Raw genomic sequence first — 20,465 nt, 5'->3', positions numbered from 1 at the left:
GGGAGAGGGAGAGGGAGAGGGAGAGGGAGAGGGAGAGAGAGAGAGAGAGAGAGAAAGAGAGAGAGAGAGAGAGACAGAGAACCATCTAAAGAAAGAAAGCCAGGCGTAGTGGCGCACGCCTTTAATCCCAGCACTTGGGAGGCAGAGGCAGGCGGATTTCTGAGTTGGAGGCCAGCCTGGTCTACAGAGTGAGTTCCAGGACAGCCAGGACTACACAGAGAAACCCTGTCTCGGAAAAAAAAGAAAAAAAAGAAAAAAGAAAGAAAGGAAGTGGGCAGGGGAGGAAGAAAGAAAAAACAAAGACACCTGCTGTATTGTTTTCTAGAGGCCACAGGAGAATGTTTTTGTTTTGCTAGTTCTAGAAACTTCTCTGACTCCTTAGTTCTCTTCAAAGCCAGGAAAACTGCCTATCTCTGAGCACCCCTCAGTGACTATGCCTCCCTGCGGTTTTTCCTTCTGCCTCCCTCTTCCGGTTTGAAAACTATGACCATTAGAAAACCAGGACAACTCTCCTAACACAGTGCACTTTATTATCGCTGATAGGTTTACATCCCCTTTGTGACCCTGCACATTCCTAGGGCATTCGGTATTCTGGGGATGAGGATACACAGGTCTTTTGAAGGAAGGGTGTGTTGCATTCTCCCGACTACTGCAAACACAGGATATTCACATAGATGCATGCTGGCAAACTTGGAGACAAAATGGGCAAACCCTTCAACAAAAGTAACTTTGAAATCATAAAACAAAACAAAGCAAACCCCACCCTTTACCAAGACCTCACACAGGCCAGGCAGTTTCTCAGAGAGCCTCAGAACCGGTCAGCCCACCCTGGAGCCTTTCTGAAAGCCCCCAGCACTGGTTCTCATCTACCCCTGGGCTACTGGCATTTCTTGTTTTCCCAAAGGGATACTCACATCATCTGCTTATTTTAAACATTGGGGTTTTTGTTTTGCTTTTCAGGTAGAGTCTCACTGTGTAGCCCTGGTTAGCCTAGAACTCACTATGCAGATCAGGCTGGCCTCAGCCTCACAGAGGCCCACTTGCCTCTGCCTCCTGAGTGCTGGGATTAAGGTAATCAGTTCCTCAATAGGCTGAAACTGGATTCCGTTCAGCTCCTGTGGATGTGGATCCTGCCCTTTGCTCTCGTTGGAGATTCTGCTCAGCCAGCAGCCTCTGCTGCCTGGATGCTATTAGCTAGACAGAAGCCATGTGCAGCCTCTTCACCAGTGTCTTGAACTTTGTTTTTTCCTTCTCCCCATTTCTAGCTGTACTTGGGTCTTTGACCCATTCCGAGCTGCGGTTTGCAGAGGCAGAGAGACGGGCATTTTATTCTTCTGTGTGTGCATACGCACACCCTGCTTGTCATCTCTCCTTGTTTCTCGCACCTTTGTCAAGAATGTGCAGGCTGGCCGGGCGTGGTGGCGCACGCCTTTAATCCCAGCACTCGGGAGGCAGAGGCAGGCGGATTTCTGAGTTCGAGGCCAGCCTGGTCTACAAAGTGAGTTCCAGGACAGCCAGGGCTATACAGAGAAACCCTGTCTTGAAAACCCAAAAAAAAAAAAAAAAAAAAAAAAAAAAAGAATGTGCAGGCTGGAGAGAAAGCACAGCAGTTAAGAGCACTGGCTGCTCTTGAGGAGGACCCAGGTTCAATTCCCAGCACACACAGGATAGCCGACCCCCATTTGTAACTCCAGTTCTAGGAGATTTGAAGTCCTCTTCTGGTGTCTGCAAACGATGCACATAGTGTACAGACACATATACAGACAAAACAGTCACACACATAAAATAACAACACTAAATGGAAAAAAAAAAAAAACTGTGGTAGTTTGAATAAGAATGTCTCCATAGGCTGGAGAGATGGCTCAGCGGTTAAGAGCACTGACTGCTCTTCCAAAGGTCCTGAGTTCAAATCCCAGCAACCACATGGTGGCTCACAACCATCTGTAACGAGATCTGGCGCCCTCGTCTGGAGTGTCTGAAGACGGCTACAGTGTACTTATATGTAATAAATAAATAAATCTTTAAAAAAAAATAAAACAAAAGAATGTCCCCATAGGCTCATAGATTACATTATTCGGCCCCCAGCTAGTTGAACTGTTTTAAAGGATTAAGAAGTGTGGCAAGTTCCAGGAAAAGCCAGGGCTACCCCAAGAAATCCTGTCTCAAAAATCCAAAAGAACAAACAAACACAACAACAACAAAGAAAGGAAGAGCCTGGAGTTGAGGATTTTGGTTAAAGTGTTCCTAGTATGAGTAACATAGAGATTCAAGCAATCCACATCAAAACTCCAATGCCATTTTTCAGGGAGGGAGGGAGGAATCTATGAGTCACAGTAGTACTTTGGTAACTGATTGTTGCTGGCAGAAGAGCGCCACCTACTGTCTAGTTTTAGAATGCAGTGGTAAGGCTGCTTCAAGTCCTCTTGAAAAATCCTCTGGCCTCTGCACATGCACACCAGGATACATACTGCCCCCACCGCCCAACACACACACACATACACACACACACACACACACACACACACACACACACACGAAACTTTGCAGTTATACACTACACTTCAATAATTCAATGAAACAGATAAAAATCACTTGTTTTTACTTTTTAAAATAAACATAAGCTATATACACCGTGGAGCCAGGATGACCTGCACAGATCTCATAGAGTATGGATGATGGTCCGGCTGCGAAGCTGCTGAATATAGTCCTTGGCGTGGTCAACTGCTGTCTTGGGTACTTCGGGTGGGGGAGGGGGTCCTTCCACCAGCTTTACAAAATAGTGGCAATAGACCTTCTCCATAATGCCAAAGCGACCTCGGCCATGGTAACGGATGCGCTTCAGGCACTGGCCTCGGCCTGAGGTAGACTCAGCTAGAGGAAGGAAAGAGAATTATGGGAAATGCCTGCTATCCATAGGACTGCATCTGTACCAGCTGATAGGTTCTGACCCATCTTTTAGTAGATCATAAGCGTGCAGGAGCTTGGTGGTTGGCAAGCACACAGTCCTCTCAAACACAAGTCTCTTGAGCACTAACCAGGAACCATGCACTGCTCTAGAGGAGGCATGGACCCACTGCCAGATTACGTTGGACAGAAAGACAGAAAATAGCTTCAATTAATGGCAAGTTTCATGAATCAAACAAGTCACAGATTGATAGGATGGAAGAGATGCCAAGAGGCAGCCCCGAGAGTAGGTGTGGTACTGGTGCGTAATCCAGGAAGCAGAGGCAGGAGAATCAGGACTTCAAAATCATCCTTAGCTATACAGCAAGTTTGAGACCAGTCTTTTTTTTTTTTTTTTTTTTTTTTTGGTTTTTCGAGACAGGGTTTCTCTGTATAGCCCTAGCTGTCCTGGAACTCACTCTGTAGAACCAGGCTGCCTCTGCCTCCAGAGTGCTGGGATTAAAGGCATGCGCCACATGGCATTAAGCCTCAGAAATAAAAATAAAAGAGTCATCCCAGAGAGAGAGAAACCTGACCTGAGACCAGAGTCTCCCCCATCCCTGCTCCTGACGCAAGCACGCTCGGCTTGCTTAGGCAGATGCTGGGGCACACTGACACTGAGCATATGTAAGAGGCACACAAACAAGAGATGAGCACGGGGGCAGGTTACATATGGTCCTACAGGCAAAGGAAAACTCCATTCCAGCACCCAGGCAGACAAGGCAGGGACGGGACCGCAAACAGCTCAGTACAGAAAGCAGTGGCCATGCAAGCCTGACAACATGAGGTTGCCCTTAGAATCCACATAAAGGTGCGAAGAGATGTGACTCTGCAGAACTGTCTTCTGACCCCACCTATGGCGCACACGGTGGCCTGGGCATATGTACTACCTTGGATAGTCTCCACAGTGCCCCAGTCACATGGCTGTGTGGGTGTCTATGGCATGCTGACTGGGGTGTGTGCTCAGGATGGTGCGGCTGTACCAGGTGCTCGGCCTAGTCAGTTTCTGAGTGTTTAAGGCTCCCACTGCCCGACCTGACTAAGGATGTTGAACTTGTTTACATATATTTTATATTATTCTCTTAAGAACTATGTGATTCATTTGCTCAGTCATTGATTGGATGATTCAGTGGGTTTGGTCTGCCTGTGTTTCTCTCTCTTGTACAGACCAGCAGGTCTTTCAGCCTGATTACTAGAAGGCTCCATTTCAGTCATTCTTATGACAAAGGCACATTATAAAAACGACCTTTAGGAGCTAGAGCAATGGCTCAGAAGTTAAGAACACTGGCTGCTCTTCCAGGGGTCCTGAGTTCAATGCCCAGTAACCATGTGGTGGCTCATAGCTAACTATAATGGAGTCTGATGCCCTCTTCTGACCTGCAGGTATACATGCAGATAGAGCACTCATACTCATAAAATAAAACAAAAATGACCCTTAAAGTTTACATGTGAACCTTTATTCACCTCCTTCCACTTGATAATTCATCTATCTTTTCTGTCCACCACCCCTCTGCCCCCAATAATCTATGTAACTCTAGCTGTCCTAGAACTTGCTCTACAGACCAGACTGGCCTTGAACTCACAGAGAGTCATCTGCTTCTGTCTCCTAGGTGTTGGCACTAAAATGTGTGCCCCACGATTAAAGATGAATCTATCTTCTAGGTAACTTGTGGTCATCTGCAGTTTTATGATGAGTAGAGGGTGGCAGTGCAGGCCGCTCTGTGTGTACTCGTCACCGGTGCGGAACTTCACACCCTCAACCCCATTCAGAACAAGCACGGAGACGCTGGCAAGTCTCCCACTCATGACACAGTGGCACTTGGGTGCTAAGGGCTACAGGAGGTCCTTGCCAATGGACAACTGGCCTAATATTCAGATACCAGAGACATCCCAGGTGCTGAAGATGGAAAGAGTCTTACCTATGTGTAAGTTGGATCTGAATTCCACATTATGGTCTCTCACTGCCATGTCTTGTGCTTCTAAGAGAACCTTAAATGACAGGAGAAGCCAGCTCATATAATGGGATTAAATAGCTCTCATCTTTTGTTGTCTAAAATATACTTATTCAAGCCTATACTTCACAATGAACTTTTATTTGTTTGTTTGTTTGTTTGTTTGTTTATTGGTGGGTTTTGTTTTTTGAGACAACATCACTTTGTAGCTCCGATGCCTTGGAGCTCACAGAGATTGGTCTGCCTCTGTATTCCAAGAGTGCATCTGTAACTATATCCAGCCACAATGAACTTCAATTGCTGGTTGTATCAAGGAAAATGGTACAGTGAGAATTCCTTCCTCAGAACAAATTAGGAGCCATCACCATCCTGCTGAGCCTTGGAGGCTCTGTAAGGGAAGGAGGACAGCCTATACCCGTAGGCCATGCCATTGGTGAAGAACACCGAATCTGAGTCAGGGAACAGCCACATGCCTGCACATTAGTACTGCACCCAGCGAGGCACTGGCGACCCTAGGGCCCACCTATGAACAAACACAAGCCCACGGCCAAGGCTTCCTCTACGTAATTACTCACATTTAACCCTAAGCTCTCACTGTGGAAGTCGGCTCCCCAACCCTCAGAAAGGACTCCTTAAAAAACAAACAAACAAACAAACAAACAAAAAAAACCATACCATGTCTGGGATGGAAGTGCAGCTTATTGGTAGAGTTCCTCCCTGGCATACACTAGGCCCTGAGTTTTATCTTCAGTACTACCCTCAAAATAAGCTCCAAGACATGTTTTTAAAAAGGCTTCCAATCACTCCACCAACAATTTTTTTAAAAAAAACTATCTGGTGCAGGTAAAGGCACCTGAGGAAACCCATGTGAAGAATGAAAAGCACCCGTTCTCAGGAACAAGGAATGTGAGAGACTTAATTAAACCGGGAGCAGCAGGTCCTTATCTCATAAAAAAAAATACATGTGTACCACCAATTTCAGGAATCCAGGATTTAGGCTTAAAAATGGCTGCATGCCCACCCCTCCCAACCACCGAGTCTTACCTCTTTAATGATTTGAGCCCCCTTTTTATCATTGAACTCCAGCTGCGCCAAAGCCTGATCAATGGACATGCCTCGTATCTAAAGGGGGACAAATGAATGAACAAACTCAAAAGCAATATTCACGGGGGGCTGACAAGATGGCTCAGCGGGTAAGAGAACTGACTACTCTTCTGAGGGTCCTGAGTTCAATTCCCAGCAACCACATGGTAGCTCACAACCACCTGTAATGAGATCTGACGCCCTCTTCTGGTGTTTCAGGGTACTTATGTATAATAAATCTTTTAAAAAAAAAAAAGCAATATTCCCTTTCAGTGACACTAGCAGCCTTATTCTGTACAGTACAACTCTGGAAACTGTTGAGTTAAACCCAAGCAAAATAGAAAAAAAGAAGAGGTTTGAACTGGATCCTGCCTCTTGGTTATAACCAAGCTTAAGAGCTGCAAGATAAAACCAACAGCTTATGTGTAATGGTTTCAGAACTATTAAGGCAGACTTGACGGAGAGACAGGCTTACAGCAACCACACTCCTCCACCCTACATGAGATAAATGATCCTGTATCTGCTGCATTCCTGCTCCTCACTAAGAATACACAAGAACCAACAGGATCCTGAGGTTAAACCTCTTTGTACAGGTAAGTAAGCAAGTGTCCTGGGTTCTCTCTCCCTTCTTCACCAAGATAAACACTTAACCTACCGTGTCACGATATGTTTAGTGTCTCTCTTGATAACCTGCGGGTCACTGACTATACAGTGACACTCCCTACTCCTTGGGGAGACTGGGGTAATAAGCATTCCTATTCCAGTCCTCAGGAGGAAGCCACAGCTTCTTTCCCTGGGTATCACGTGGGGGTAGGCACGTTAGCTTACCATCTTTGCCAGGTACCACATCTTGTCCTTGCTGTATTTTATTTGTCTCCGACAATGGTAAATTTCCTTGTGAGTAGGAAAAAAAGAAAAACATTGTTACAGCAGGCTCATCGAAGTGACAGTGGCACAGCCACTAGTGCCCATACTCTATGCCCAATGACAAAACTATTATCACAAGAAATAAAACAAAATACTACAAAGATTCTAGGGAGTCTTTAGACAAATTTGCCTTTTTTCAACGTCTCATTATGTTAAAAAAAAAAGATTAGTAAGAAACAGAAACTATAATCTTTTCAAATTTACATACGTTATATGTATACATGTTTTGTCTGCATAGATGTGCATCAGTGCCTACCTGGTGCCCTTGGAGGTCAGAAGGCACGAGTTCCCCTGAAACTGGAGTTACATTTGTGTGCTGAGAATTGAACTCGGCCCTCTGCAAGAACAAGTGTTCTTAACCACTCCAGCCCTTAAACTATAATTTTTTGACCAAGTAGATATTGAATAATTCACAATTCACAAAGCGCTTTTTAGTAGGTTCAGTTGGGAGAGGAACCATCTTATAATCCTTTCGGAAACTGAAACTGACAAACTACGTGGCTTCTTCAAGACCTAAAACCCTGTGAGCGGGGGGAGCAGCCAGGCATGGGGGGGGGGGGGTTCAGATCCAGCATAGGCACCTCCCGAGGTGGTCTGAATGAAAATGGCTGACAGCGAGTGGCATTATTTGAAAGGACTGGGCCGAGATAAGGCCTTGTTAGAATGTGGCCTTGGTGGAGGAAGTGTGCCATTGCGGGTGGCCTTTGAGGCTTCAGAAGCTCAGTTCAGGCCCAGTGCTTCTTTCTCTCTCTGCTGTCTGCTCATCTGGATGGAGTCCTCTTCCACACCATGTCTGCCCACATGCCACCACGCTGCCCACCATGGCAATAATGGACTAAACCTCTAAACCATAAGCCAGCCCCAATTAAATGTTTTCTTTTATAAGAGTTGTCATGGTCATGGTGTCTCTTCACAGCCATAGAAACCCTAAGACATTCCCAAAGTTCTCCAAAGACTCTAAAAGTCCACCTTCTTCCCACTATTTGCCCTCCTACCAGGCTGTCCTGTGTCCTGGAACTCATTCTGTAGACCAGGCTGGCCTCGAACTCAGAAATCCACCTGCCTCTGCCTCCCAAGTGCGGCGGGGATGCCTTTTTTTTTAATCGATGGTTGAAGTTGTAACTCAGTTGTAAGAACGTTTCTCTGGCTTTGAGCCATGGCACTGCATACACAGCATGTACTAGTGCTCACGTGTAATTCCCGAACCTTATAGCAGTTGCATGCCTCCACAAATTCACTTAAAGCTGGACTTTGCTTTACATGTCACTAGAATAATCTCTGACAGTCTGAAGTACGCAACACAATAATTTTATCGCTGAGCAGCTAATAAGAAGATACATCTTTGGTAGGTATCCAATGATTCAATCCAAACCTGAAGTTTAAAGGTTTGTACATTATAGAAAGAAACAAAACTGTAAGTGTACCTAAATTCAAACACACAGTGGTTAAAGCAACATTTTCCAACTCATTATGCTTCCATCAGCTGGGTGTGCTGGGCGTGGTGGGCGTGGTGGGTGTGCTGGGCGTGGTGGGCGTGGTGGGTATGCTGGCACACAACTTTAATCCCAGCACTCTGGATGCAGAGGCAGGCAAGTCTCTGTGACTTTGGGGGCAGCCTGGTCCATAGAGTGAGAACAACCAGGGATACATGGATTCTGTCTCAAAAAAGCCCGATGATGATGATGATGAGGAAGAGGACGATGATGACGATGATGAGGACGACGATGACGACACTACCAACAAGCCTCACGTAGTCAAAATCAACATCTCAAACCCTTAGGTCAGTTTAGGAGGTAAAGGCAATCTGGTACAGTTAGGTCAGTTAATTAGAACATGTAAATTACTTCACAAAGCCCCTTTAACCCGGAGGAAAACCTCACTGCTTGGCACATAAGAACACAAGTACTGGTCAAGCAGGGCATGGTGGTGCATACCGTCAATCCCAGCACTTGGGAGGCAGAGGCAGGCAGGGTTTTGTGAGTTCAAAACCAGCTTGGGCTAAGTGCTGAATTCAAAACCAGCATAAGACCCGACTCAAAAGAAATTAAAAATAGATTTAAAAACTAGGGGATTACTTCTCCCTACAAACTTACCGCTGGTCTCCGAGGTTCGCCAGGCAGTTGAGGTGGGTAAACAATCTTATTCTTCTTCTCCCATTTGCGAGAAATGTCAAGAGAAGCACTCGTGTGGATGCACGACGGGGGTAAAACCCTGAAAGGAAGGAAGCCCATAAGACAACAGAAACTTGGACCTCTCTGCCGTTCTGGGAGCCACGTCACCACCACCCTTATCCAGACACTACAGAGCTGGCTCGTCTCCCATCCAGATACACCTGCAATCTCTAGGCCTTCAAACTTTCTTCTCCAGTTTGAATCACTGGTGTTTACATTTTACATAGTTAAAGCCAGCGGCACACTGTCACTTCACTGGGCCTTGGTTTTCATGTATGTAAGAAAGAGGAAAGAGGCAATGTCTCTAAGGCCTCTAACATCATTTTATATCATCACTCACAGCAGGGTGACAGAACCATAAGCTGCTCAACTCTGACTTCAATCTTTCAAAGAAGCCATTAGGATAAACTATTAAACAAGATTTTGTGAGCGTGAGGTACCTACTGTCTGCCATCCCTTAGAAACTGCCTTGCATTTCTCAAAACCTCAATACAGATTTGGCAATCAATATGGTGTCTGGTAAATTAAGTATGCCATGAATTAACAGTGACAAAGTTTCATGAATACTTACAGGTTTTATGAATACTCAGGACTGAAATGGGTTTTAAACGGAATCAAACAACTATAATTATATTATGTCAAAATATTGCTCCAAAGAAGCAATTCATTTGCAAGTACTATATATGTAATCGAAACTTCGGATGTACCCTACGGATCCATGCCAGTGCTAACTCAACTGCATAGGGACGCTTGTGTCCTAGCAGGACAGTGCATGGCCTAGGATCCCAGCCTCTGACTGGTAAGCAGAAGCCAGACTGACTTATGGCGAGACTCAAACAAACAAACAAAAGGCTTTCTCGAGAGGCTCCAGAATGTTCTGCAGAGCAAAAGGCTCAAACTCCAGTTGCTGAGAAACAACAGCGAACGAATGTACAATGTCAGGCAAGCCTCGAGTCTCCAAACAGTCCTTGCCCACGGCAAGTGAATAAAGAAATAACCAGGAATGTTTGTTGGTATAGCACACAAAGTCGAAGATTCGAATCGTGCCTACGGAATAGGGAGAGGCTGGTCAGAAAACACCGAGAGGAGCCCCCGGAGGCAACAGTCTCTATGGGGTTCTGGGTCGGGCCGCCCTCCACCTGAGGCCGAAAGTACTGCCTGGCACACAAGTGCACTGTGATCGATGCAGATCAGGCGCAGCCTGCAAGATCTTCGTGGCAGGACTCTTACCGCAGCGTCTGCGTTGCCCAGATCCTCAGGTTAGGTACCCTCAGTGCACCTGCAACGTGAATACGAGCTGTCAACTTCGATTCTCTTTATCTCCTCCTTCCCAAATTCTAAGAAAGACTCAAGCCTTACCCAACTCTCGCAGTAGTGCGGCCGCCATGCTGAGCCCTACGGAAGCCTCCGGGATCAAACGCCGGCTGACTATACGCATGCGCAGTCCGAGGCCGGCTTCCGGGACCGGAAAAGTCAGAGTGCGTTGTCATGGAGACCAGGAATGCGTCGTCCTTGTGAAAAGTCTGGTCAGAGCAGTCTTTCTTTGGAGTGAATGACCTCATAAAGACTGAAAATCAGAAAAACTGTGACCTCACCTCATAACAGCCTGAAAAGGGCAGGAGAACCTTTTAATCCTAAATATTTAAGGCCAAAGATACAAGAAAGACCACTGATCCAAATCATAATGGCCAAGTTAATTAAAGCAAGCAATTAATTAAAGCAAGCTTTTTTTATTTGCATACAGGAACTGCTTCCCCCTAAAGCAACGTTTGAGAAGGCAGCATCGGATATGAGGAAGACAAGGTTTCTATAGCTCAGGGGTTGGGTGTTTCCAAATGGATTTGCTAGGTGGAGGTTACAGGAGCAGAACTAGAACAGGAGCTGACTAATAAGTTAGTCCCATAAACAGAAACAGACTAGCAAATTGGTCATAACCACCTCCTGAAAGAAAGTTATGATCACAAGGTGGTCCTAAGAAGGTAGTCATAAAAACCTTTTTTTTTTTTTTTTTTTTTTGGTTTTTTGAGACAGGGTTTCTCTGTATAGCCCTGGCTGTCCTGGAACTCATTCTGTAGACCAGGCTAGCCTTGAACTCAGAAATCCGCCTGCCTCTGCCTCCCGAGTGCTGGGATTAAAGGTGTGGGCCACCATGACCGGCCATAAAAACCTTTTGAAACAAAGGTAGGATTAACAAGATGGTTTTGAAACAAAGACACAGTTGCCATTTTCTGGAACCCACAGAACCATGTATAGTTAAGATTACAGGTGTGGCATAGCCCAATCAGTGAGAAATGGAGGTTTAATCATAAACAGGAATGAATCTAGTTTGCCTCTACTATAAGATACCTTTTGGGCTGGTGAGATGGCTCAGTGGGTAAGAGCACCCGACTGCTCTTCTGAAGGTTCGAAGTTCAAATCCCAGCAACCACATGGTGGCTTACAACCACCCATGATGAGATCTGACTCCCTCTTCTGGTGTGTCTGAAGACAGCTACAGTGTACTTACATATAATAAATAAATAAATCTTTAAAAAAAAAAAAGATACCTTTTAAGCCTAAAATGGAGGCAGGCTGGTTCATCAAACTCTGTCTTCAGTGGGCCTCAGGGTTCTTGTTAAAAATGACTGTAACATCAGCATGTGGGAGACTGGTGTTAAAGAACCACCATGTTACACAAGCCGGGCTCTGTCTCAGAGAAAAGGAGCCTGGCGTAGCACCACATGATGTAATCCCAGCGTATGAGAGGCTGAAGCAGGAAGATCTCCACCAGTTTGTCGCCCTGGGCTGCAAATTCCAGGCCAATCAGAACTACACAGTGAGACTCTATCTCAAAGGAAAAGAAGAAAGAGGAAGGAAAGATCACTCTAACACAAATTTGTGAACATTACTGAGAAAACTCTTTCAGAAACCAAATTGCCTGGCATGGTGGCCCACACCTTTAATCCTAGCACTCAGGAAGGCAGAAGCAGGTAGATCTCTGTGAATTCAACACAGTCTGGTCTACAGAGCAAGTGCCAGGCTAGTCAGAGCTATATAGTGAGATCCTGTCTAAAAAAAAAAAAAAAAAAAAAAAAAAGCCAACGGGATGGGGTGTTATCGAGATGGTCCAGCTGACAAGCTGAAGTCAGTCAGTCTCTAGGCCCCATATCATGGAAAGAGAGCACCAACTCCTTGACCTCTGACCTCCATACACACACATTGTGAAATATGAGCACACACACACACACTAAATAAATAATAAAGACTAAGAGACGAGCTAATGCGTTTGTGTGCTCCTGGCAAAACTAGTGATCAATGTGGAGTCTGGTAACCCTGAATTTAGTGCCCTTAGGCTATGCTAGCATAGGTAAGGGCTCTCTATTAATGATAGCCATTGCAAGTTTCCATATGCCACATTCAGGAAGGGCTAACAGCAGTACAGAAGTACAGTCGAATCTGAACAAGTTGCTTGGGTTTGAGTTGTAAGCAGAGTTCAATTCTTTTTTCCCTCCACACCACTAACTAGTTCTCACAGCATAGGCACTCCATTAAGCAGGAGGCGGGATGTCAAACCTCTGCTCTTTAATCTTTGAATACCCCAGTATCAGGAATCAGAATTCCCACCCAACTACAGAGTCTCTTCCTGTCCTTTCTGATTCCTGACTCATTTCATTTATTTTGACAGGCTCTCATACTATAGCCCAGGCTGCCTAGCCTGGAGCACATGGCAATCCTCCTGCCTGAGTGCTGAGCCAGAGCTCAGATTCATTCTTTTAGTATTTCAGCTAAATACACTCTTGCATCTGTCTTTAAAACACCTCCCAAAAACTGGAAAAGTACGCCGCTATGTAGCATTTAAAAACAAACAAACAAACAAACAAACAAAAACTTGCCAGGCATGGTGGCGCACGCCTTTAATCCCAGCACTCGGGAGGCAAAGGCAGGCGGATTTCTGAGTTCGAGGCCAGCCTGGTCTACAGAGTGAGTTCCAGGATAGCCAGGGCTATACAGAGAAACCCTGTCTCGAACCCCCCCCCCCCAAAAAAAAAAAAACTTAATTGGGATACTGAACTGCCTTGTCCAATCTGTCCCAGATGTTTCTCGCTTAATAATACTTGCCTTGCTGGATTGGACAAAATAAGGAGCTTTAGTTAAATACAGGTATATATGGCGGTAAATGCACACAAACGCATTAGCTCATCTCTTAGTCAACCTTGAGGTTGGTAGAAACAGGGTATTTCACATCATGTTGGCCTTTATTATTTATTTAGCGCGTGTGTGTGTGTGTGTGTGTGTGTGTGTGTGTGTGTATGTGTGTGTGTGTTGGCCTTTATTATTTATTTAGCGTGTGTGTGTGTGTGTGTGTGTGCGTGTGCGTGTGCGTGTGCGTGTGTGCTCAGTGGCTGGTTGGCGGGTTCCACAGGTCTAAATCCTTAATTAAGGAAAATATGTAACCTCAGGACCTGGAATTTAGTTCCAGGCGGCGCACGGGAGCGAGAGGCGCGGGTTGGGCCTCAACGCGCTCCGTAGCGCCCGCCTCCAGGGGCGGGGTTTAAATCGATCCCGCCCCCTCCCGCTCCACGCCGCGGTTGCGAACCACCGTCCCAGAGCTCCTCTGCTGAGCTTGGGCGGCCGCGGAGATGAAGCCGGAGCCGCGGACGCTGCCGCCGTCCCCCAACTGGTACTGCTCACGCTGCAGCGACGCGGCGCCCGGAGGCATCTTTGGCTTCGCTGCGCGGACCTCCGTCTTCCTCGTCCGCGTGGGTCCGGGTGCGGGCGCGAGCCCAGGGGCGCCCCCGTTTCGAGGTGAGCCCCTCACGGGTCGGCGCAGTCCTTCCTGCCGTCCTCTTGGGGGAGTTCTGTAAGTCGCCGGGTCCGGCGGCGCGCGCACGTGGCCTCTCTCGCTTGGAGGGACTGACCCAGCCTAGACCCGGCGTTTAGGGTGCTCCTGGCCTTCCTGCTTGGCCAAGGCCCTGCCGGCCCCTAGTACGCCCCCTGGGGTGGGGGCTGTTCTCCCTTCTCTGATCCCGCTGGGCAATTACTTGACGGTGATGTCTGTAAGATGAGTGGTGATGACACCCAGCGTTTCTGTCTTTCGTCTGTGGATGTTTCTGTTCCATGTGTGTTAAGTGACTTCTGTTTATCTGCTTGTTGTTTGTCCAGCAACATGCAGGCTAACTGTCTGGATAGTGCTTTAGTTAACCAAGTCTGGTTTTGCTTGCAGTGGTAGGAGAGTTGGTGGGACACACTGAAAGAGTATCTGGTTTCACTTTTTCTCATCACCCTGGACAATACAACCTCTGTGCCACCAGCTCAGACGATGGAACTGTGAAGGTTTGGGATGTAGAGACCAAGACTGTAGTGACAGAACACACACTCCATCAGGTAATTGTGCATCCTGAGGCCTCAGATTGTTTTAATAGATCTCATGCATATGGAGGAATGCTACTCATTTTTGTTGGCTACTTAGATATGTTGGAAAGTCTCTCAAATAACTTTTTTTTAAAGATGCATGTTTTGTTTAGAAAGTAGAGTTTCTGGTAGCAGCTGTAACTTGGCTAGGTAGAGTGCCTGGCTAGCACACTCAAAGCCCTGGGCTCAGTCCCCAGAACTGCATAAATGAACATGGTGGTGCACACCTGTAATCATAGCACTTGGGAAGTGGAGGCAAAAAGATAGATAGTCATTCTCTTTTTTATATATATATATGTATATATATAGAGAGAGAGAGAAGGGGGGGGGTGTCAGTTTTTCCAATGTATGCCTGCACACCAAAGGGGGACATTCAGATCCCGTTATAGACCGTTTAAAACTACCGTGAGAGCTCTGGGAATCAAACCTGGGACCTCTTGATAAGTAGCCACTGAGCTATTCTCCAGCCCCTAGTCACTAACTCTTTTTTTTTTTTTTTTTTTTTTTTTTTTCCGAGACAGGGTTTCTCTGTGTAGCCCTGGCTGTCCTGGAACTCACTCTGTAGACCAGGCTGGCCTTGAACTCAGAAATCCGCCTGCCTCTGCCTCCCAAGTGCTGGGATTAAAGGCGTGTGCCACCACGCCCGGCTTAGTCACTAACTCTTATCTGTAGCTGCTTTGATGATATAACAATAGAATTGAGGAACAGCCACTGAGAGCATGGCCTACAAAGTCTAACAGAGCCAATAGGTCCATATAAAATATATACCCGGACTGATAACTGATGAGAAGGCTTTCCAGGTTCAAGGGCCTGTCCTGGAAGCCTGATGACCTGAGTTTTGATACTTTGTTTTATTTTGTTTTCTTTACTTGAATTGTGTATGTGTATTTCGCCTATAGGCCTGGTGTCTATGGTGGTAAGAAGTACATGAAAACTGAAGTTTCTGGTGATTGTTGGTCACCATGTGGGTGCTAGGAACCAAAGCTCTGCAAAAGCAGCAAGTGTTGTTAACCACTGAGCGGTCTCTCCAGCCCCTTGAGCAGTTTAATCTCCATGAAAGTAAGAGAGAACTGGCTCCACAGAGTCTTCTGCCTTCCACATGCTCGGCTGTGGCACATGCTCTCCCCAACACAATAAATAGAAAATATAGGGGCTGGAGAGATGGTTCATCCATTAAGAGTGCCTCCTACTGTCCCAGAGAACCCAAGTCGGGTTCCCATCACCCTTGTGGGTTGGCTCATAACCAGCTCCAGGGAATCCGTTCACCTCTTCTGGCCTGCATAGACACACATGTGGCTTTGCACACATGAGTAAAAAGTGTGTCTGTGCACGTCCATGTCAGTATCCCCAGGCATGGTGGTGCATGGCTGCAATTCTAGAATTCTTGTACTCAGGAGACAGGCAGAAGGATTGCCTTGAGTTCCAGGCCAAAATTACAAAGTAAGACGGTCTCAAAACCACACAAAAAGTTTTAACTTTAGACTTACTATATTGCTATACAGGTAGTTATAGCATATTTCTTAAGTACCTGTAATGTGGGTAGCATTAGGCTGGTTTACAGCCCAACACTCACAAATGAGACTCATCTGGCTTTGCTTTGTTTGAAGCATACAATATCAGCACTGCATTGGTCTCCGACAGTTAAGGACTTAATAGTCTCTGGGGATGAAAAAGGAGTCGTTTTCTGTTACTGGCTTAACAGAAATGACAGCCAGCACCTCTTCACAGAGCCCAGGACCATATTCTGTCTGACGTGTTCACCTCATCACGAAAATCTAGTAGCCATTGGGTGAGTACCGAGTACTGTGCTGTCTGCTGGTGGTTTGGCTTAGTTTATGATCCTGCTTTTCTTTCCTCTTGCCTGTGTGCCTCAGTCCTCAGAGGACGACAGCAGCCCAGGGTGTCATATGATCCTGTGAGCTCCAGTTCCAGACTTTGCTCTGCTCCCCATATTTCTATGATGCTGTGTTTTCTATGATACTGAATTTTCAAGCCACCCTTCAAAAGTTAGAAGTGCCTTCTTTCGCTCTTGGCTGACTTAGACTATCCTTGGATGTGGTGTTAACTGTAGAGTGCCAGGTGACTCTGCTTTATGTACCTCACAAATAGGACAAAGAAGGCCAGCTTCATGATACCCTTTATGAAGCCTTTGGATGTACAGGATCGTTTGGGTCTGACTCGGGAACATTTATGAAGAAAGGCTAGGGATGCTAGATTATAACGCAGAAACATTGGCTTCCACTAGGAAGTCAAAGCAGAAACTTGGTAGGAGTAGGTATAAGCTATTTTTCCTAAGCTAAGTATAAAATACTTTAAGGTTTTTTGGTTGGTTGTCTTTTTACCATGTATAGTTATTTTGCTTGCATATGTGTTTTGTGTACCATGTGTTTGCAGTGCCCTAGGAGACCTGAAGAGGGCACCAGATCCTCAGGGACTGGAATGACAGATGGTTGTGAGCCACCTTGTGAATACTGGGACTTTGGTTCCTCTAGAAGAGCAGCTGGTGCTCTTAAGGGCTGAACTGTCTCTCTAGCTCCCAATAGATACTTTTAAACGTGTTCAAAATAATTCACTTTTTAAAAAGCTATTAGAGTCTATGGGTTTCTGCTGAATTCATAGATTGACACTTAGGTACAGTTTAACGGTTCCTGTTAAGTTTGTAGTTGGAAAGCAGTATCATTTGTGGAGCTAAGGATGTGGCTCCTCTGGCAGAGGGCTTCTCTAGCACATACAAAGGCCTGTGCTCAGTCCCAGGTACTGTATAAAGCAAATATGTTGGCTCATGCTGTGATCTCAGCCCTTGGAAGGTGAATGAAGTTCATGATCACCCTCGGTGCATAGTAGGTGTGCAGCCAGTCTGTGATGTGTAAAGCTGTCACAAACAAAGTTTATCAGTTAACTGTTTTCATTGCTAAAATCTTTTCCCTTTTCAGGGCAGCAGCAATGCAGACAAGCTGTAAACTTAGTGGGTACTGGGAGGAGTGGGTAGAGAAGAGGAGGAAAGCCTTGTCTTTTGAGTTAGGGTCTGCCTTGGAAGTCTGTAAACAGCTGTAAAAAGAGGTGGGGCGTGGTGGAAAGGGAGTCTCCAGAGAAAGAGTAGTCTAGAGTCTCAGGGTAAGCATATGTGGGATTTGAACCGGTATCTAAGCAGGCAGAAAAGAAGAAAAAAGAAAGTTCTATGATACTGTGCTGCTTGGGTTAGAACTCAGACAGGTGAGAGGCTTGGCAGTGTCGATCTGCAGGCTCCTGAAATGTTTCTAACTTATTTTTCAGCTACAAAGATGGCATAGTGGTTATCATTGACATCAGTAAAAAGGGAGAAGTTATTCACAGACTTCGAGGCCACGATGACGAGATCCACTCCATAGCCTGGTGTCCTCTGTCTGGTGAAGACTGCTTATCCATCAGCCAAGAGGAAAACTCGGGTAAGATGATGGAAGGAGAGCTCTGCTCTCTCCAGCCCTAAAGAACTAAGTGTTGAGTTGCAGCTTCTGAATTATGCTTAGACCCTGAGCCTCGCAGAGCAAACTAGGAAATGGGGAGGAGCTGACTTTGCTGAGTTACTCTGTAACCACAGTGCATGTCCAGTGTAAATTAAAAATAAGCAGTTACTAGCTGCTCTTCCCGGGTCCTGAGTTCAATTCCCAGCAACCACGTGGTGGTTCACACCCATCTGTTACGGGTCTGATTCCCTCTTCTAGTGTGCATGAAGACAGAGCATTTATATATATATATCTTTAAAAAATAAAATCTCTGTCTCTTTCCTAGAAGAACCTGACATTCCCAATGGGAAGCTTATAGCAGAAACCCCCATCACAAAAGGCTGCTACTTAGCCACAGGAAGCAAAGATCAGACCATTCGAATCTGGAGCTGTTCCCGCGGCCGGGGTAAGGTTGATGCCTAGGGGTTATCCTGCTTTCTTTTCTGTTGCTATGGTAACACAACTACCCACCTTGGAGGGACTAAGTGATTGCAGCTTACTTAGTTCTAGGTTCTGGTCCATCATTTTATTACTTTTTTTTTTTTTTAAGAATTGATTTGCTTTTTTGTATATAGATGTTTTTGCATAGACATATGTCTGTGTGCTGTGTGTGTGTGTGTTCAGGGAGGCCAGAAAAAGGCACTGGCTTCTGTAGGAACTGGAGTTATAAACTGTTCTTGGTCACCATGTGGGTGCTAGAGAGCAACAAGTCCTCCTAACTGGCGAGCTATTCTCTTCCACTGCTCTGCAACCCATTCTTCAGAGGAGTCAGAATGAGTCGGGCTGTCTCCTCTGCAGTGAGGAGCAGAGAGGAGAGGATTGCTGCCCACCTCTGCTCAGCTTTCTCTACACTTAGCAGCTCAGGACCTAACCCCCCAAATGAACAGCACCACCCATCTGCAGACTGTGCTCCAGCTCCTTTCTGCTGCTCTGATAAAACACAGACCAAAAGAAACTAGGGGGGGGGGTTGTTTCAGCTTCTAAATTAGAGTCTGTCACTAAGGGAAGTCAAGGTGGGACCTTGATGTAGAAACTGTCCAATGGAGGAATGTCATGTGCTGGCTCAGCTGGCTTTTTTGGATAGCCTGGACTGCCTACACAAGAAATGATACATCCCATAGTGGGCTGGACCCTCTTTACAAATTGACAGTCACCCACAGTCATACTCAGAGGCCAAACTAATCTAGATAATCCCTCACTGAGATTGTCTTTCCAAGTTTCCTGTTTTGTCACAGTGTCTCTTCAGTGGCAAATTCTGTACTGTTGCAGTAGAATTATCTATTTGTTTTGTTTCATCTCATTCTAAGAATATCATCTAGCTAAAATCTTGCTTACCAGAAAGTTGCTGTCCCTTATAACCTGTTTAGACCTCTCTGTTCTGGACACCTGGCCTTTGTGTCTGTTTTCTAGTGCCTTCTAGAAGGCAAGAACCCCGGCTTTGCTGAAAGAGTCTTGCCTGGCATGCAGAGTAAGGCTGTCCTAGATCTTGCTATGTATACCAAGCTGGCCTCAAACTCACAGAGATCACCTGAGAGCAAGATCTTTACTATAAGAATGCGAATAATGGGCTTTCCTTGAGTGTTAAGAATGGAAAAACAGTGACACAGACTCAGTGTGCATACTGAGCCCATGAACAAGCTGGCTATGTTACATTGTCTTCAAATTTTAGTTAGCGCTGTGACGGCACACATCACCTTTATGTGAGTCCTGGGGATCAGACTCATCTGTGTGGCAAGCACCTTGTCCAGAGCCATCTCGCCAGGCCCATCACTTGCTTCAAATTAGGCTAAACATCCCTCTTCCCCCCAAGACACCTGCCTGAGAATCCGTGAACACAATAGCTGTCCACAGTAGCCTTATGTTCTCCTTGTACAGCAGACCTGCTGGAGAGTACTGAGGGTACTGAGAGTACTGAGGGTACTGAGAGTACTAAGGGTACTGAGAGTACTGAGGGTACTGAGAGTACTGAGGGTACTGAGGGTTTTCTGTACTCCACTTGGAATCTCCCGAATCACATCTCTGAACTTGGACCCTGGCGTGTATGTGTTGCTCTGTTTTGTTTGAGACAGGGTTTCTCTGTGAAGTCTTGGCTGTCCTGGAACTTGTTTGGTAGATCAGATGTGCCTGAATCTGCCTTCTGAGTACTGGGATTAAAGGTGTGCTCCACCATACCCTACTGGCATGTATGTTTTTAAAGCTGTGCTTGTGGTTCTGATGGGCAGTACAGATGATTGGGTCAGTGCTGGTGAAGGTTTCCTTTTGAGGGTTAAGTGGCCCTTTCACAGGGGCTTCATATCAGATACCCTACACAACAGTTATTTACATTATGGTTTATAACTGCCAAATAACAGTTATGAAGTAGCAACAAAATAATTTTATGGTTATGAGTCACGGCATGAGGAATTATATTAAAGAGTTGCAACACTAGGAAGATTGAGAACCATTGAACTAGGAATAGGAGTTAACTAGGAGAATTCCACTATCCTGGAGTTATTGAAAAGTCTCAGGTTAGGGTC

General features: G+C 45.9%; 2 protein-coding genes across 12 annotated transcripts in view; one reads left to right on the top strand and one right to left on the bottom strand.

The window, feature by feature from the left end:
* Nucleotides 1–2,568: 2,568 nt before the first annotated feature.
* On the bottom strand, nucleotides 2,569–12,106 carry Mrpl22 (mitochondrial ribosomal protein L22). 4 transcript variants are annotated; one of them, XM_017314447.1, is made up of 8 exons: nucleotides 11,623–12,106; nucleotides 10,436–10,643; nucleotides 10,307–10,355; nucleotides 8,999–9,116; nucleotides 6,807–6,872; nucleotides 5,940–6,017; nucleotides 4,863–4,932; nucleotides 2,569–2,871 (listed from the first exon to the last, which is right to left on the bottom strand). In XM_017314447.1, the coding sequence occupies exons 2-8, from the start codon at nucleotides 10,512–10,514 to the stop codon at nucleotides 2,660–2,662; spliced, it is 672 nt and encodes a 223-aa protein (XP_017169936.1). In that variant the 5' UTR covers nucleotides 10,515–10,643; nucleotides 11,623–12,106; the 3' UTR covers nucleotides 2,569–2,659. The 4 variants fall into 4 exon arrangements, 3 of the variants coding, with proteins under 3 accessions (XP_017169936.1, XP_006532917.1, NP_778166.2); XM_006532854.4 differs by having other exon boundaries at nucleotides 10,128–10,355; nucleotides 11,623–12,101; NR_166467.1 differs by lacking the exon at nucleotides 11,623–12,106 and having other exon boundaries at nucleotides 2,583–2,871; nucleotides 10,128–10,355; nucleotides 10,436–10,485.
* Nucleotides 12,107–13,594: 1,488 nt separating this feature from the next.
* Nucleotides 13,595–20,465, top strand: part of Gemin5 (gem nuclear organelle associated protein 5) — a 48,554-nt gene continuing 41,683 nt past the window's right edge. For 2 of the 8 annotated variants that reach the window (NM_172558.3, NM_001166669.1), the window contains exons 1-5: nucleotides 13,610–13,861; nucleotides 14,280–14,440; nucleotides 16,075–16,256; nucleotides 17,741–17,892; nucleotides 18,236–18,355. In NM_172558.3, the coding sequence (NP_766146.2) occupies nucleotides 13,696–13,861; nucleotides 14,280–14,440; nucleotides 16,075–16,256; nucleotides 17,741–17,892; nucleotides 18,236–18,355 (781 nt within the window). In that variant the 5' untranslated portion in view covers nucleotides 13,610–13,695. Of the gene's footprint in view, nucleotides 13,862–14,279; nucleotides 14,441–16,074; nucleotides 16,257–17,740; nucleotides 17,893–18,235; nucleotides 18,356–20,465 lie in introns of all 8 variants that reach the window. The other 6 variants (XM_017314446.2, NM_001166671.1, NM_001166670.1 and 3 more) reach the window with 6 other exon arrangements.

The sequence above is a fragment of the Mus musculus genome, chromosome 11 (assembly GCF_000001635.26).
Source record: "Mus musculus strain C57BL/6J chromosome 11, GRCm38.p6 C57BL/6J".
Lineage (NCBI taxonomy): Eukaryota > Metazoa > Chordata > Mammalia > Rodentia > Muridae > Mus > Mus musculus.
Note: the sequence above shows the minus strand (reverse complement) of the source record. Positions and strands in the feature narration are given on the sequence as shown.

Excerpts from the sequence above, each read along its gene's own strand:
- Mrpl22 (XM_017314447.1), bottom strand. The coding sequence starts at position 10,514 with ATGCGTATAGTCAGCCGGCGTTTGATCCCGGAGGCTTCCGTAGGGCTC. Across the intron at positions 10,356-10,435 it reads CGCACTACTGCGAGAGTTGG|GTGCACTGAGGGTACCTAAC; the intron begins GTAAGGCTTGAG and ends TTCACGTTGCAG. Across the intron at positions 6,873-8,998 it reads GCGAACCTCGGAGACCAGCG|GAAATTTACCATTGTCGGAG; the intron begins GTAAGTTTGTAG and ends CCTACTCACAAG.